This window comes from Salvelinus fontinalis, chromosome 6 (genome assembly GCF_029448725.1).
Source record: "Salvelinus fontinalis isolate EN_2023a chromosome 6, ASM2944872v1, whole genome shotgun sequence".
NCBI classification, from domain to species: domain Eukaryota; kingdom Metazoa; phylum Chordata; class Actinopteri; order Salmoniformes; family Salmonidae; genus Salvelinus; species Salvelinus fontinalis.
This window is the reverse complement of record NC_074670.1, coordinates 84752748-84769863: the sequence shown is the minus strand read 5'-3', so window position 1 is coordinate 84769863 and position 17116 is coordinate 84752748. Positions and strand designations below refer to the sequence as shown.

The following is a 17116-nucleotide window of genomic DNA, read 5'->3' as shown; positions in this document are numbered from 1 at the left end:
ATTTGTAGTTGGTAGTATCAATAAATAGACATTTGTAGTTGAACAAATTGTTGCGTGTATATTGTTTTTATTGGACTTGATTTGTTCTTAGAACGCATGACGTGGACTCGAGCCTGGACCGGTTCTACTTGGGAGGGGGGAAAGAGGGGACTGGGATAGAGAGGGGGGATAGAGGGGACTGGGATAGAGAGGGGGGATAGAGAAGACTGAGATAGAGAGGGGGGATAGAGGGGACTGGGATAGAGAGGGGGGATAGAGAAGACTGAGATAGAGAGGGGGGATAGAGGGGACTGGGATAGAGAGGGGGGATAGAGAAGACTGAGATAGAGAGGGGGGATAGAGGGGACTGGGATAGAGAGGGGGGATAGAGAAGACTGAGATAGAGAGGGGGGATAGAGAAGACTGGGATAGAGAGGGGGGAAAGAGGGGACTGGGATAGAGAGGGGGGATAGAGGGGACTGGGATAGAGAGGGGGGATAGAGGGGACTGGGATAGAGAGGGGGGATAGAGGGGACTGGGATAGAGAGGGGGGATAGAGAAGACTGAGATAGAGAGGGGGGAAAGAGGGGACTGGGATAGAGAGGGGGGATAGAGAAGACTGAGATAGAGGGGTTGGGATGGAAGAGCCAAAGACATGCCTAGAGGGCAGACAGAAAGGAAGTCAGAGAAGAATACCTCCTGGAAGAAGGGTTGAAGTGGGGAGAAGAGAGGGGGGGGGGGGACAAGGGTGTCATAGTGGAGTCGAGAGACATATGGGGCATCTGGTTATATCACTAGCCACTGTGCTCTTTGTTGTAGTCAGTATTCACTGTGTTGTAGTCAGTATTCACTCTGCCCTGTCTTGTAGTCAGTATTCACTCTGCCCTGTCTTGTAGTCAGTATTCACTCTGCCCTGTCTTGTAGTCAGTATTCACTCTGCCCTGTCTTGTAGCCAGTATTCACTGTGCCCTGTCTTGTAGCCAGTATTCACTGTGCCCTGTCTTGTAGTCAGTATTCACTGTGCCCTGTCTTGTAGTCAGTATTCACTGTGTTGTAGTCAGTATTCACTGTGCCCTGTCTTGTAGTCAGTATTCACTGTGCCCTGTCTTGTAGTCAGTATTCACTGTGCCCTGTCTTGTAGTCAGTATTCACTGTGCCCTGTCTTGTAGTCAGTATTCACTGTGTTGTAGTCAGTATTCACTGTGCCCTGTCTTGTAGTCAGTATTCACTGTGCCCTGTCTTGTAGTCAGTATTCACTGTGTTGTAGTCAGTATTCACTGTGCCCTGTCTTGTAGTCAGTATTCACTGTGCCCTGTCTTGTAGTCAGTATTCACTGTGTTGTAGTCAGTATTCACTGTGCCCTGTCTTGTAGTCAGTATTCACTGTGCCCTGTCTTGTAGTCAGTATTCACTGTGCTCTGTCTTGTAGTCAGTATTCACTGTGTTGTAGTCAGTATTCACTGTGCCCTGTCTTGTAGTCAGTATTCACTGTGCCCTGTCTTGTAGTCAGTATTCACTGTGCCCTGTCTTGTAGTCAGTACTCACTGTGTTATAGTCAGTATTCACTCTGCCCTGTCTTGTAGTCAGTATTCACTGTCCCCTGTCTTGTGGTCAGTATTCACTCTGCCCTGTCTTGTAGTCAGTATTCACTGTCCCCTGTCTTGTAGTCAGTATTCACTCTGTCCGGTGTTGTAGTCAGTACTCACTGTGTTATAGTCAGTATTCACTCTGCCCTGTCTTGTAGTCAGTATTCACTGTGCCCGGTCTTGTAGTCAGTACTCACTGTGTTATAGTCAGTATACACTGTGCCCTGTCTTGTAGTCAGTATTCACTCTGCCCTGTCTTGTAGTCAGTATTCACTGTGCCCGGTCTTGTAGTCAGTATTCACTCTGTCCGGTGTTGTAGTCAGTATGCCCTGTGTTGTAGTCAGTATTCACTCTGCCCTGTCTTGTAGTCAGTATTCACTCTGCCCTGTCTTGTAGTCAGTATTCACTGTGTCCGGTGTTGTAGTCAGTATGCCCTGTGTTGTAGTCAGTATTCACTGTGCCCTGTCTTGTAGTCAGTATTCACTGTGCCCTGTCTTGTAGTCAGTATTCACTCTGCCCTGTCTTGTAGTCAGTATTCACTGTGCCCGGTCTTGTAGTCAGTATTCACTCTGTCCGGTGTTGTAGTCAGTATGCCCTGTGTTGTAGTCAGTATTCACTCTGCCCTGTCTTGTAGTCAGTATTCACTCTGCCCTGTCTTGTAGTCAGTATTCACTGTGTCCGGTGTTGTAGTCAGTATGCCCTGTGTTGTAGTCAGTATTCACTGTGCCCGGTGTTGTAGTCAGTACTCACTGTGTTGTAGTCAGTATTCACTGTGCCCTGTCTTGTAGTCAGTATTCACTGTGCCCTGTCTTGTAGTCAGTATTCACTCTGTCTGGTGTTGTAGTCAGTACTCACTGTGTTATAGTCAGTATTCCCTGTGGTGTGGTGTAGTCAGTATTCCCTGTGGTGTAGTCAGTATTCCCTGTCTTGTAGTCAGTATTCACTGTGCCCTGTCTTGTAGTCAGTATTCACTGTGGTGTAGTCAGTATTCCCTGTGTTGTAGTCAGTATTCAGTGTGCCCTGTGTTGTAGTCAGTATTCACTGTGCCCTGTCTTGTAGTCAGTATTCACTGTGGTGTAGTCAGTATTCCCTGTCTTGTAGTCAGTATTTACTGTGTTGTAGTCAGTATTCACTGTGACCTGTGTTGTAGTCAGTATGCCCTGTGTTGTAGTCAGTATTCACTGTGCCCTGTCTTGTAGTCAGTATTCACTGTGCCCTGTGGTGTAGTCAGTATTCACTGTGCCCTGTCTTGTGGTCAGTATTCACTGTCCCCTGTCTTGTAGTCAGTATTCACTGTCCCGTCTTGTAGTCAGTATTCACTGTGCCCTGTCTTGTAGTCAGTATTCACTGTCCCGTCTTGTAGTCAGTACTCACTGTGTTGTAGTCAGTATTCCCTGCGGTGTAGTCAGTATTCCCTGCGGTGTAGTCAGTATTCCCTGTGTTAGTCAGTATTCCCTGTGGTGTAGTCAGTATTCCCTGCGGTGTAGTCAGTATTCCCTGCGGTGTAGTCAGTATTCTCTGCGGTGTAGTCAGTACTCCCTGCGGTGTAGTCAGTATTCCCTGCGGTGTAGTCAGTATTCCCTGCGGTGTAGTCAGTATTCCCTGTGGTGTAGTCAGTATTCCCTGTGTTGTAGTCAGTATTCACTGCGGTGTAGTCAGTATTCCCTGCGGTGTAGTCAGTATTCCCGGTGGTGTAGTCAGTATTCCCTGCGGTGTAGTCAGTATTCCCTGCGGTGTAGTCAGTATTCCCTGCGGTGTAGTCAGTATTCCCTGCGGTGTAGTCAGTATTCTCTGCGGTGTAGTCAGTATTCCCTGCGGTGTAGTCAGTATTCTCTGCGGTGTAGTCAGTATTCCCTGCGGTGTAGTCAGTATTCCCTGCGGTGTAGTCAGTATTCCCTGCGGTGTAGTCAGTATTCTCTGCGGTGTAGTCAGTATTCCCGGTGGTGTAGTCAGTACTCCCTGTGGTGTAGTCAGTATTCCCTGTGGTGTAGTCAGTATTCCCTGCGGTGTAGTCAGTATTCCCGGCGGTGTAGTCAGTATTCCCGGTGGTGTAGTCAGTGAAAGAAACGCCACAAAAACAAAAAGGTGGTCACCCTTTTGGTCACTTTATTAAATGTTATATTAAATACTTATCAAGATAGTAGCATTTCAGATCAATCAATGAAAGGCAACAAAAAAAACAAGTTGGTGTATTTGCTAAACATGAGAAGAACATTCTTGGGGTGGCGACAGGCTACATTGCAGAAAAACACCTTATTGTGCAAACGGACGCACCCTGCCTCCTGTCGGATCAGGTCAGACAACCTCTCCGTCCTGTACCAGGGTTGGATTAGGATGCAACAAAATGGAACAGAGAGAAAACGATGAAAAGCACCCTGGGATATGGAGCTACAACTTGACAACAAGAGCATGAGCTTTACAAAGATGAGAGAGTCCCGGGGAAGTGAGGGGCGAGCGAGGGACAGTTTGTTGTAAAACGTCACAAGAGCATTCCATAATACCATTATAATAACCATGAGACAAACAGTGGAAATATTAAGCGCTACAAGCTAGAAAAAATCATTCTCAAATTTCATTTAAAACTTTAGGAAATAAAGCCCTCATTTTGTTTTGTCATGTCGATGCATCAGAATCTCCCCAGAAGAGTTTTACAACACCAGCACTGTCTGTCTTTCTGTCTGTCTGCGTGTCTGTCTGTCTGCCTGTCTGCGTGTCTGTCTGTCTGCCTGCCCGCGTGTCTGTCTGCCTGCGTGTCTGTCTGTCTGCCTGCGTGTCTGCCTGCGTGTCTGTCTGTCTGCCTGCGTGTCTGTCTGTCTGCCTGCGTGTCTGTCTGTCTGCCTGCGTGTCTGTCTGTCTGCCTGCGTGTCTGTCTGTCTGCCTGCGTGTCTGCCTGCGTGTCTGTCTGTCTGCCTGCGTGTCTGTCTGTCTGCCTGCGTGTCTGTCTGTCTGCCTGCGTGTCTGTCTGTCTGCCTGCGTGTCTGTCTGTCTGCCTGCGTGTCTGTCTGTCTGCCTGCGTGTCTGTCTGTCTGCCTGCGTGTCTGTCTGTCTGCCTGCGTGTCTGTCTGTCTGCCTGCGTGTCTGTCTGCCTGCGTGTCTGTCTGCCTGCGTGTCTGTCTGTCTGCGTGTCTGTCTGCGTGTCTGTCTGCGTGTCTGTCTGCGTGTCTGTCTGCGTGTCTGCCTGTCTGCGTGTCTGTCTGCGTGTCTGCCTGTCTGCGTGTCTGTCTGTCTGCGTGTCTGTCTGTCTGCCTGTCTGCGTGTCTGTCTGTCTGCCTGTCTGCGTGTCTGTCTGTCTGCCTGTCTGCGTGTCTGCCTGTCTGCGTGTCTGTCTGTCTGTCTGCCCGCGTGTCTGTCTGTCTGTCTGCCCGCGTGTCTGTCTGCCCGCGTGTCTGTCTGCCCGCGTGTCTGTCTGCCCGCGTGTCTGCCTGCCCGCGTGTCTGCCTGCCCGCGTGTCTGCCTGCCCGCGTGTCTGTCTGCCCGCGTGTCTGTCTGCCCGCGTGTCTGTCTGCCCGCGTGTCTGTCTGCCCGCGTGTCTGTCTGCCCGCGTGTCTGTCTGCCCGCGTGTGTCTGTCTGTCTGCCCGCGTCTGTCTGCCCGCGTGTCTGTCTGCCCGCGTGTCTGTCTGCCCGCGTGTCTGTCTGCCCGCGTGTCTGTCTGCCCGCGTGTCTGTCTGCCCGCGTGTCTGTCTGCCCGCGTGTCTGTCTGCCCGCGTGTCTGTCTGCCCGCGTGTCTGTCTGCCTGCGTGTCTGTCTGCTTGCCTGTCTGCGTGTCTGTCTGCCTGCCTGTCTGTCTGCCTGCGTGTCTGTCTGTCTGCCTGCGTGTCTGTCTGTCTGCCTGCGTGTCTGTCTGCCTGCGTGTCTGTCTGCCTGCGTGTCTGTCTGCCTGCGTGTCTGTCTGCCTGCCTGCGTGTCTGTCTGCCTGCCTGCGTGTCTGTCTGCCTGCCTGCGTGTCTGTCTGCCTGCCTGCGTGTCTGTCTGCCTGCGTGTCTGTCTGCCTGCCTGCGTGTCTGTCTGCCTGCGTGTCTGTCTGCGTGTCTGTCTGCCTGCGTGTCTGTCTGCCCGCGTGTCTGTCTGCCCACGTGTCTGTCTGCCCGCGTGTCTGTCTGCCCGCGTGTCTGTCTGCCCGCGTGTCTGTCTGCCCGCGTGTCTGTCTGCCTGCGTGTCTGTCTGCGTGTCTGTCTGCGTGTCTGTCTGCCTGCGTGTCTGTCTGCCCGCGTGTCTGTCTGCCCGCGTGTCTGTCTGCCCGCGTGTCTGTCTGCCTGCCTGCGTGTCTGTCTGCCTGCCTGCGTGTCTGTCTGCCTGCCTGCGTGTCTGTCTGCCTGCGTGTCTGTCTGTCTGCCTGCGTGTCTGTCTGTCTGCCTGCGTGTCTGTCTGTCTGCCTGCGTGTCTGTCTGCCTGCGTGTCTGTCTGCCTGCGTGTCTGTCTGCCTGCGTGTCTGTCTGCCTGCGTGTCTTGGTGGAGGGAGGGTTCTATAGGGAATCTAATCATCTAGATGAGTAATATCCTAAAACAGTCCCCCGTTAGTCAGCACTACGGTCTCTGGGGGTCTTTAGACAGACGTTCATTAAAACTGTATCAAAACACAACTTACAGAATCATCTATTAATCAAACCCTTCTTTAAGGGGAAACAATAAGGTAATGCTTAAAAGCATTGGGACAAAAACAGTTCCCTTTTCCTTACGTTATTTTAAATACATGAAAACTGAAGACAGAACTTGAATAACATTAAGGCGGTATGTACACCATTTCATATGACATTTCTAAAACCTCTTCATATAGTCCCTATACAAGTCATTTCATTCCCTGCTTCTTCAGGAGACAGGAGGGAGAGGTGAGGGGACCCTTCTCTCTGTGTCGTCTCTCCCCAGTGAAGAAGGGTCGTAGACAACGGGTAACGTCCCAGAACACACCCCTATATCCCCTAACGTAGTGCACTACTTCTAACCAAAACCCTAGGGCACCGGGCTCCATCTAGTGCACTACATAGGAGACGAAGCAGCATTAGGGAGCAGCCTACTGAGTGAGACAGTGAGGGGGGAGTGAGTGGGTCTGAGTCCCAAATGATACCCTATTGCCTAAATAGTGCACTACTTTTGACCAGAGCCAATATGAATAGTGGATAGTGCACTACGTAGAGAATAGATAGGGGACTATGTAGGGCACGCCCTGGTCCCACCTCCCCTTACAGGTTGCCCTTGGAGGGGCCGGGGTTCTTGCCGCCCATGGAGGGGTGCGTGGGATGACCCTGTAGCGCCCCCAGCTGTTGGTACAACCCCAAGAGTTCCATCTGGCTCATCCCTCCAGCTCCCAGCATGCCGTTCATCTGGCTCATCAGCTGGGCCTGGTTGGCCATGGCCATCTGCTGCTCTCTCACCTTCCTGTTGGTGATCACCTTCTGAACGTACATCATCAGCTGTGGAGGGGATGAGAGAGAGACAGGTTAGGACTTCTCAGGTTCCATCAGAGAGAGACAGATGGAGAGAGAGAGAGAGAGACAGGTTAGGACTTCTCAGGTTCCATCAGAGAGAGACAGATGGAGAGAGAGAGAGAGGCGTTAGGACTTCTCAGGTTCCATCAGAGAGAGACAGATGGAGAGAGAGAGAGAGGCGTTAGGACTTCTCAGGTTCCATCAGAGAGAGACAGATGGAGAGAGAGAGAGAGGCGTTAGGACTTCTCAGGTTCCATCAGAGAGAGACAGATGGAGAGAGAGGCGTTAGGACTTCTCAGGTTCCATCAGAGAGAGACAGATGGAGAGAGAGAGAGAGAGGGGTTAGGACTTCTCAGGTTCCATCAGAGAGAGACAGATGGAGAGAGAGGTTAGGACTTCTCAGGTTCCATCAGAGAGAGACAGATGGAGAGAGAGGTTAGGACTTCTCAGGTTCCATCAGAGAGAGACAGATGGAGAGAGAGAGGTTAGAGAGACTAGGTGGTCATCAGCCTGAACAATAGAAAGAGAAGCAGGAGAGGTTTAGATAGCAGGTGGAAAGGAAACGTTTAAGGTCGTGTCGTGCTAGCTTGTATCATGTTGTGCTAGCATGTATCATGTCGTGTTAGGTTGAGCTAGGTCGTGTCGTGCTAGCTTGTATCATCCTAGGTCCTGCTAGGTCGTGTCGTGCTAGCTTGTATCATGTCGTGCTAGGTCCTGCTAGGTCGTGTCGTGCTAGCTTGTATCATGTCGTGTTAGGTCGTGCTAGCTTGTATCATGTCGTGCTAGGTCGTGTCGTGCTAGCTTGTGTCGTGTTATGTCCTGCTAGCTTGTATCATGTTGTGTTAGGTCGTGTCGTGCTAGCTTGTATCATGTTGTGCTAGGTCGTGTCGTGCTAGCTTGTATCATGTTGTGCTAGGTCGTGTCGTGTTAGCTTGTATCGTGTTGTGCTAGGTCGTGTCGTGCTAGCTTGTATCGTGTTGTGCTAGGTCGTGTCGTGCTAGCTTGTAGCATGCTGTGTTAGGTCGTGTCGTGCTAGCTTGTATCATGCTGTGTTAGGTCGTGTCGTGCTAGCTTGTAGCATGTTGTGCTAGGTCGTGTCGTGCTAGCTTGTAGCATGCTGTGTTAGGTCGTGTCGTGCTAGCATGTTGTGCTAGGTCGTGTCGTGCTAGCTTGTAGCATGTTGTGCTAGGTCGTGTCGTGCTAGCTTGTAGCATGCTGTGTTAGGTCGTGTCGTGCTAGCTTGTAGCATGTTGTGCTAGGTCGTGTCGTGCTAGCTTGTAGCATGCTGTGTTAGGTCGTGTCGTGCTAGCTTGTAGCATGTTGTGTTAGGTCGTGTCGTGCTAGCTTGTAGCATGTTGTGCTAGGTCGTGTCGTGCTAGCTTGTAGCATGCTGTGTTAGGTCGTGTCGTGCTAGCTTGTAGCATGTTGTGTTAGGTCGTGTCGTGCTAGCTTGTAGCATGTTGTGCTAGGTCGTGTCGTGCTAGCTTGTAGCATGCTGTGTTAGGTCGTGTCGTGCTAGCTTGTAGCATGTTGTGCTAGGTCGTGTCGTGCTAGCTTGTAGCATGCTGTGTTAGGTCGTGTCGTGCTAGCTTGTAGCATGTTGTGTTAGGTCGTGTCGTGCTAGCTTGTAGCATGTTGTGCTAGGTCGTGTCGTGCTAGCTTGTATCATGCTGTGTTAGGTCGTGTCGTGCTAGCTTGTAGCATGTTGTGTTAGGTCGTGTCGTGCTAGCTTGTAGCATGTTGTGTTAGGTCGTGTCAGGTTAGAAGTTGTGATCTTACAGTCTGTTGCTTATTGAGGACGTCTCTGTAGACAGCTTCTCTTCGTTTGAGTTCCATCTCTACACTGGCCTGTCTCCCCAGAGCCATGGCCTGGACCTGGGCCTCCGTTAGGGCCGGGTTCTCCTTCCACTGGGGGGGAGAGGAGGAGACTGGTCACAGCATGGACAACACACTGTTCTAACAGACCATACAAACAAAACCTCCTCACACCTCAAGTCTTCAACACAGGGTTTTAGGAGGATAGACAACTGAAGTGATGGTGAGAGAAGGACCCCAGCGCCCATGCAGTCCATCCCTCTTGATGGTGTCTTCTAGAGATAATCTGGTCAGATTATATTAGGTTGTCCCTCTACTCTCTCCATCCCTCCACTCTCCCTCCCTCCCTCCCTCCCTCCCTCTCTCTACTCACCACTCTCCCTCCCTCCCTCTACTCACCACTCTCCCTCCCTCCCTCCCTCCCTCTCTCTCTCTCTCTCCCTCTACTCACCACTCTCCCTCCCTCCCTCCCTCCCTCCCTCTCTCTACTCACCACTCTCCCTCCCTCCCTCTACTCATCACTCTCCCTCCCTCTCTCTACTCACCACTCTCCCTCCCTCCCTCTACTCACCACTCTCCCTCCCTCCCTCCCTCCCTCTCTCTCTCTCTCTCCCTCTACTCACCACTCTCCCTCCCTCCCTCCCTCCCTCCCTCTCTCTACTCACCACTCTCCCTCCCTCCCTCTACTCATCACTCTCCCTCCCTCTCTCTACTCACCACTCTCCCTCCCTCCCTCTACTCACCACTCTCCCTCCCTCCCTCCCTCTCTCTACTCACCACTCTCCCTCCCTCCCTCTACTCACCACTCTCCCTCCCTCCCTCCCTCTCTCTACTCACCACTCTCCCTCCCTCCCTCTACTCACCACTCTCCCTCCCTCCCTCCCTCTCTCTCTCCCTCCCTCTACTCACCACTCTCCCTCCCTCCCTCCCTCTCTCTCTCCCTCCCTCTACTCACCACTCTCCCTCCCTCCCTCCCTCTCTCTCTCCCTCTCTCTACTCACCACTCTCCCTCCCTCCCTCTACTCACCACTCTCCCTCCCTCCCTCCCTCTCTCTCTCCCTCCCTCTACTCACCACTCTCCCTCCCTCCCTCCCTCCCTCCCTCTCTCTACTCACCACTCTCCCTCCCTCCCTCTACTCACCACTCTCCCTCCCTCCCTCTCTCTCTCTCTCTCTCCCTCTACTCACCACTCTCCCTCCCTCCCTCCCTCCCTCTACTCACCACTCTCCCTCCCTCCCTCTACTCACCACTCTCCCTCCCTCTACTCACCACTCTCCCTCCCTCTACTCACCACTCTCCCTCCCTCCCTCCCTCTACTCACCACTCTCCCTCCCTCCCTCCCTCTACTCATCACTCTCCCTCCCTCCCTCCCTCTACTCACCACTCTCCCTCCCTCCCTCTACTCACCACTCTCCCTCCCTCCCTCCCTCCACTCATCACTCTCCCTCCCTCCCTCCCTCTACTCACCACTCTCCCTCCCTCCCTCTACTCACCACTCTCCCTCCCTCCCTCCCTCCCTCTACTCACCACTCTCCCTCCCTCCCTCCCTCCCTCTACTCACCACTCTCCCTCCCTCCCTCTACTCACCACTCTCCCTCCCTCCCTCCCTCCCTCTACTCACCACTCTCCCTCCCTCCCTCTACTCATCACTCTCCCTCCCTCCCTCTACTCATCACTCTCCCTCCCTCCCTCTACTCACCACTCTCCCTCCCTCCCTCCCTCCCTCCCTCCCTCCCTCCCTCCCTCTACTCACCACTCTCCCTCCCTCCCTCCCTCTACTCACCACTCTCCCGATGGTGTCCTCTAGAGATTCTCTGGGGAGGAACTTGAGAGAGTTGGTGGCCTCCATCACCTTTTGACGGCCCTGGTTGATCAACTCCTACAGACATAGGAAAGGGTGGACACGTAACATTACCACCCCAGCCTATCTCAAGGGATGCTGGGAAATCCCAATTAAAACCAGATCCAATGTAAACATCAAAACACACATTCCAGTGGTCCGGCCCTATTTAACCCTCTAAATACATAGAACCCCTACTTAGAGTACTGGGTTAAATCCAGAACCACTACTTAGAGTACTGGGTTAAATCTAGAACCACTACTTAGAGTACTGGGTTAAATCCAGAACCACTACTTAGAGTACTGGGTTAAATCCAGAACCACTACTTAGAGTACTGGGTTAAATCTAGAACCACTACTTAGAGTACTGGGTTAAATCCACTACTTAGAGTACTGGGTTAAATCCAGAACCACTACTTAGAGTACTGGGTTAAATCCAGAACCACTACTTAGAGTACTGGGTTAAATCCAGAACCACTACTTAGAGTACTGGGTTAAATCCAGAACCACTACTTAGAGTACTGGGTTAAATCCAGAACCACTACTTAGAGTACTGGGTTAAATCCAGAACCACTACTTAGAGTACTGGGTTAAATCCAGAACCACTACTTAGAGTACTGGGTTAAATCCAGAACCACTACTTAGAGTACTGGGTTAAATCCAGAACCACTACTTAGAGTACTGGGTTAAATCCAGAACCACTACTTAGAGTACTGGGTTAAATCCAGAACCACTACTTAGAGTACTGGGTTAAATCCAGAACCACTACTTAGAGTACTGGGTTAAATCTAGAACCACTACTTAGAGTACTGGGTTAAATCCAGAACCACTACTTAGAGTACTGGGTTAAATCCAGAACCACTACTTAGAGTACTGGGTTAAATCCAGAACCACTACTTAGAGTACTGGGTTAGATCCAGAACCACTACTTAGAGTACTGGGTTAAATCCAGAACCACTACTTAGAGTACTGGGTTAAATCCAGAACCACTACTTAGAGTACTGGGTTAGATCCAGAACCACTACTTAGAGTACTGGGTTAAATCCAGAACCACTACTTAGAGTACTGGGTTAAATCCAGAACCACTACTTAGAGTACTGGGTTAAATCCAGAACCACTACTTAGAGTACTGGGTTAAATCCAGAACCACTACTTAGAGTACTGGGTTAGATCCAGAACCACTACTTAGAGTACTGGGTTAAATCCAGAACCACTACTTAGAGTACTGGGTTAAATCCAGAACCACTACTTAGAGTACTGGGTTAAATCCAGAACCACTACTTAGAGTACTGGGTTAAATCCAGAACCACTACTTAGAGTACTGGGTTAAATCCAGAACCACTACTTAGAGTACTGGGTTAAATCCAGAACCACTACTTAGAGTACTGGGTTAAATCCAGAACCACTACTTAGAGTACTGGGTTAAATCTAGAACCACTACTTAGAGTACTGGGTTAAATCCAGAACCACTACTTAGAGTACTGGGTTAAATCCAGAACCACTACTTAGAGTACTGGGTTAAATCTAGAACCACTACTTAGAGTACTGGGTTAAATCCAGAACCACTACTTAGAGTACTGGGTTAAATCCAGAACCACTACTTAGAGTACTGGGTTAAATCCAGAACCACTACTTAGAGTACTGGGTTAAATCTAGAACCACTACTTAGAGTACTGGGTTAAATCCAGAACCACTACTTAGAGTACTGGGTTAAATCTAGAACCACTACTTAGAGTACTGGGTTAAATCCACTACTTAGAGTACTGGGTTAAATCTAGAACCACTACTTAGAGTACTGGGTTAAATCCAGAACCACTACTTAGAGTACTGGGTTAAATCTAGAACCACTACTTAGAGTACTGGGTTAAATCCAGAACCACTACTTAGAGTACTGGGTTAAATCTAGAACCACTACTTAGAGTACTGGGTTAAATCCACTACTTAGAGTACTGGGTTAAATCTAGAACCACTACTTAGAGTACTGGGTTAAATCCAGAACCACTACTTAGAGTACTGGGTTAAATCCAGAACCACTACTTAGAGTACTGGGTTAAATCCAGAACCACTACTTAGAGTACTGGGTTAAATCCAGAACCACTACTTAGAGTACTGGGTTAAATCCAGAACCACTACTTAGAGTACTGGGTTAAATCCAGAACCACTACTTAGAGTACTGGGTTAAATCCAGAACCACTACTTAGAGTACTGGGTTAAATCCAGAACCACTACTTAGAGTACTGGGTTAAATCCAGAACCACTACTTAGAGTACTGGGTTAAATCCAGAACCACTACTTAGAGTACTGGGTTAAATCCAGAACCACTACTTAGAGTACTGGGTTAAATCCAGAACCACTACTTAGAGTACTGGGTTAAATCCAGAACCACTACTTAGAGTACTGGGTTAAATCCACTACTTAGAGTACTGGGTTAAATCTAGAACCACTACTTAGAGTACTGGGTTAAATCCAGAACCACTACTTAGAGTACTGGGTTAAATCCAGAACCACTACTTAGAGTACTGGGTTAAATCTAGAACCACTACTTAGAGTACTGGGTTAAATCTAGAACCACTACTTAGAGTACTGGGTTAAATCCAGAACCACTACTTAGAGTACTGGGTTAAATCCAGAACCACTACTTAGAGTACTGGGTTAAATCCACTACTTAGAGTACTGGGTTAAATCCACTACTTAGAGTACTGGGTTAAATCCAGAACCACTACTTAGAGTACTGGGTTAAATCTAGAACCACTACTTAGAGTACTGGGTTAAATCCAGAACCACTACTTAGAGTACTGGGTTAAATCTAGAACCACTACTTAGAGTACTGGGTTAAATCCACTACTTAGAGTACTGGGTTAAATCTAGAACCACTACTTAGAGTACTGGGTTAAATCTAGAACCACTACTTAGAGTACTGGGTTAAATCCAGAACCACTACTTAGAGTACTGGGTTAAATCTAGAACCACTACTTAGAGTACTGGGTTAAATCCAGAACCACTACTTAGAGTACTGGGTTAAATCCAGAACCACTACTTAGAGTACTGGGTTAAATCCACTACTTAGAGTACTGGGTTAAATCACTACTTAGAGTACTGGGTTAAATCCAGAACCACTACTTAGAGTACTGGGTTAAATCTAGAACCACTACTTAGAGTACTGGGTTAAATCTAGAATCACTACTTAGAGTACTGGGTTAAATCTAGAACCACTACTTAGAGTACTGGGTTAAATCCAGAACCACTACTTAGAGTACTGGGTTAAATCTAGAACCACTACTTAGAGTACTGGGTTAAATCCACTACTTAGAGTACTGGGTTAAATCTAGAACCACTACTTAGAGTACTGGGTTAAATCTAGAACCACTACTTAGAGTACTGGGTTAAATCCAGAACCACTACTTAGAGTACTGGGTTAAATCCAGAACCACTACTTAGAGTACTGGGTTAAATCCACTACTTAGAGTACCGGGTTAAATCCACTACTTAGAGTACTGGGTTAAATCCAGAACCACTACTTAGAGTACTGGGTTAAATCCAGAACCACTACTTAGAGTACTGGGTTAAATCTAGAACCACTACTTAGAGTACTGGGTTAAATCTAGAACCACTACTTAGAGTACTGGGTTAAATCTAGAACCACTACTTAGAGTACTGGGTTAAATCCAGAACCACTACTTAGAGTACTGGGTTAAATCCAGAACCACTACTTAGAGTACTGGGTTAAATCCAGAACCACTACTTAGAGTACTGGGTTAAATCCACTACTTAGAGTACTGGGTTAAATCCAGAACCACTACTTAGAGTACTGGGTTAAATCCAGAACCACTACTTAGAGTACTGGGTTAAATCTAGAACCACTACTTAGAGTACTGGGTTAAATCTAGAACCACTACTTAGAGTACTGGGTTAAATCCAGAACCACTACTTAGAGTACTGGGTTAAATCCAGAACCACTACTTAGAGTACTGGGTTAAATCCAGAACCACTACTTAGAGTACTGGGTTAAATCCACTACTTAGAGTACTGGGTTAAATCCAGAACCACTACTTAGAGTACTGGGTTAAATCCAGAACCACTACTTAGAGTACTGGGTTAAATCTAGAACCACTACTTAGAGTACTGGGTTAAATCCAGAACCACTACTTAGAGTACTGGGTTAAATCCACTACTTAGAGTACTGGGTTAAATCCACTACTTAGAGTACTGGGTTAAATCCAGAACCACTACTTAGAGTACTGGGTTAAATCTAGAACCACTACTTAGAGTACTGGGTTAAATCCACTACTTAGAGTACTGGGTTAAATCTAGAACCACTACTTAGAGTACTGGGTTAAATCTAGAACCACTACTTAGAGTACTGGGTTAAATCCAGAACCACTACTTAGAGTACTGGGTTAAATCTAGAACCACTACTTAGAGTACTGGGTTAAATCCAGAACCACTACTTAGAGTACTGGGTTAAATCCAGAACCACTACTTAGAGTACTGGGTTAAATCCACTACTTAGAGTACTGGGTTAAATCACTACTTAGAGTACTGGGTTAAATCCAGAACCACTACTTAGAGTACTGGGTTAAATCTAGAACCACTACTTAGAGTACTGGGTTAAATCTAGAATCACTACTTAGAGTACTGGGTTAAATCTAGAACCACTACTTAGAGTACTGGGTTAAATCCAGAACCACTACTTAGAGTACTGGGTTAAATCTAGAACCACTACTTAAGAGTACTGGGTTAAATCCACTACTTAGAGTACTGGGTTAAATCTAGAACCACTACTTAGAGTACTGGGTTAAATCCAGAACCACTACTTAGAGTACTGGGTTAAATCCAGAACCACTACTTAGAGTACTGGGTTAAATCCACTACTTAGAGTACCGGGTTAAATCCACTACTTAGAGTACTGGGTTAAATCCAGAACCACTACTTAGAGTACTGGGTTAAATCCAGAACCACTACTTAGAGTACTGGGTTAAATCTAGAACCACTACTTAGAGTACTGGGTTAAATCTAGAACCACTACTTAGAGTACTGGGTTAAATCCAGAACCACTACTTAGAGTACTGGGTTAAATCCAGAACCACTACTTAGAGTACTGGGTTAAATCCAGAACCACTACTTAGAGTACTGGGTTAAATCCACTACTTAGAGTACTGGGTTAAATCCAGAACCACTACTTAGAGTACTGGGTTAAATCCAGAACCACTACTTAGAGTACTGGGTTAAATCTAGAACCACTACTTAGAGTACTGGGTTAAATCCAGAACCACTACTTAGAGTACTGGGTTAAATCCACTACTTAGAGTACTGGGTTAAATCCACTACTTAGAGTACTGGGTTAAATCCAGAACCACTACTTAGAGTACTGGGTTAAATCTAGAACCACTACTTAGAGTACTGGGTTAAATCTAGAATCACTACTTAGAGTACTGGGTTAAATCCACTACTTAGAGTACTGGGTTAAATCCACTACTTAGAGTACTGGGTTAAATCCAGAACCACTACTTAGAGTACTGGGTTAAATCTAGAACCACTACTTAGAGTACTGGGTTAAATCCACTACTTAGAGTACTGGGTTAAATCTAGAACCACTACTTAGAGTACTGGGTTAAATCTAGAACCACTACTTAGAGTACTGGGTTAAATCCAGAACCACTACTTAGAGTACTGGGTTAAATCCAGAACCACTACTTAGAGTACTGGGTTAAATCCAGAACCACTACTTAGAGTACTGGGTTAAATCCAGAACCACTACTTAGAGTACTGGGTTAAATCCACTACTTAGAGTACTGGGTTAAATCCAGAACCACTACTTAGAGTACTGGGTTAAATCCAGAACCACTACTTAGAGTACTGGGTTAAATCTAGAACCACTACTTAGAGTACTGGGTTAAATCTAGAACCACTACTTAGAGTACTGGGTTAAATCCAGAACCACTACTTAGAGTACTGGGTTAAATCTAGAACCACTACTTAGAGTACTGGGTTAAATCTAGAACCACTACTTAGAGTACTGGGTTAAATCCAGAACCACTACTTAGAGTACTGGGTTAAATCTAGAACCACTACTTAGAGTACTGGGTTAAATCCACTACTTAGAGTACTGGGTTAGATCCACTACTTAGAGTACTGGGTTAAATCCAGAACCACTACTTAGAGTACTGGGTTAAATCCAGAACCACTACTTAGAGTACTGGGTTAAATCCACTACTTAGAGTACTGGGTTAAATCTAGAACCACTACTTAGAGTACTGGGTTAAATCCACTACTTAGAGTACTGGGTTAAATCCACTACTTAGAGTACTGGGTTAAATCCACTACTTAGAGTACTGGGTTAAATCTAGAACCACTACTTAGAGTACTGGGTTAAATCCACTACTTAGAGTACTGGGTTAAATCTAGAACCACTACTTAGAGTACTGGGTTAAATCCACTACTTAGAGTACTGGGTTAAATCTAGAACCACTACTT

General features: G+C 47.7%; 1 protein-coding gene across 6 annotated transcripts in view; it reads right to left on the bottom strand.

Annotated features, from left to right (window-relative positions):
* Positions 1-6062: 6062 nt before the first annotated feature.
* Positions 6063-17116, bottom strand: part of LOC129858558 (transcriptional regulator ATRX-like) — a 153118-nt gene continuing 142064 nt past the window's right edge. For all 6 annotated transcript variants that reach the window (XM_055927881.1, XM_055927884.1, XM_055927882.1 and 3 more), the window contains 3 exons: positions 10587-10682; positions 8768-8896; positions 6063-6973 (listed from right to left, as the gene is read on the bottom strand). In XM_055927881.1, the coding sequence (XP_055783856.1) occupies positions 6743-6973; positions 8768-8896; positions 10587-10682 (456 nt within the window). In that variant the 3' untranslated portion in view covers positions 6063-6742. The remainder of the gene's footprint in view (positions 6974-8767; positions 8897-10586; positions 10683-17116) is intronic.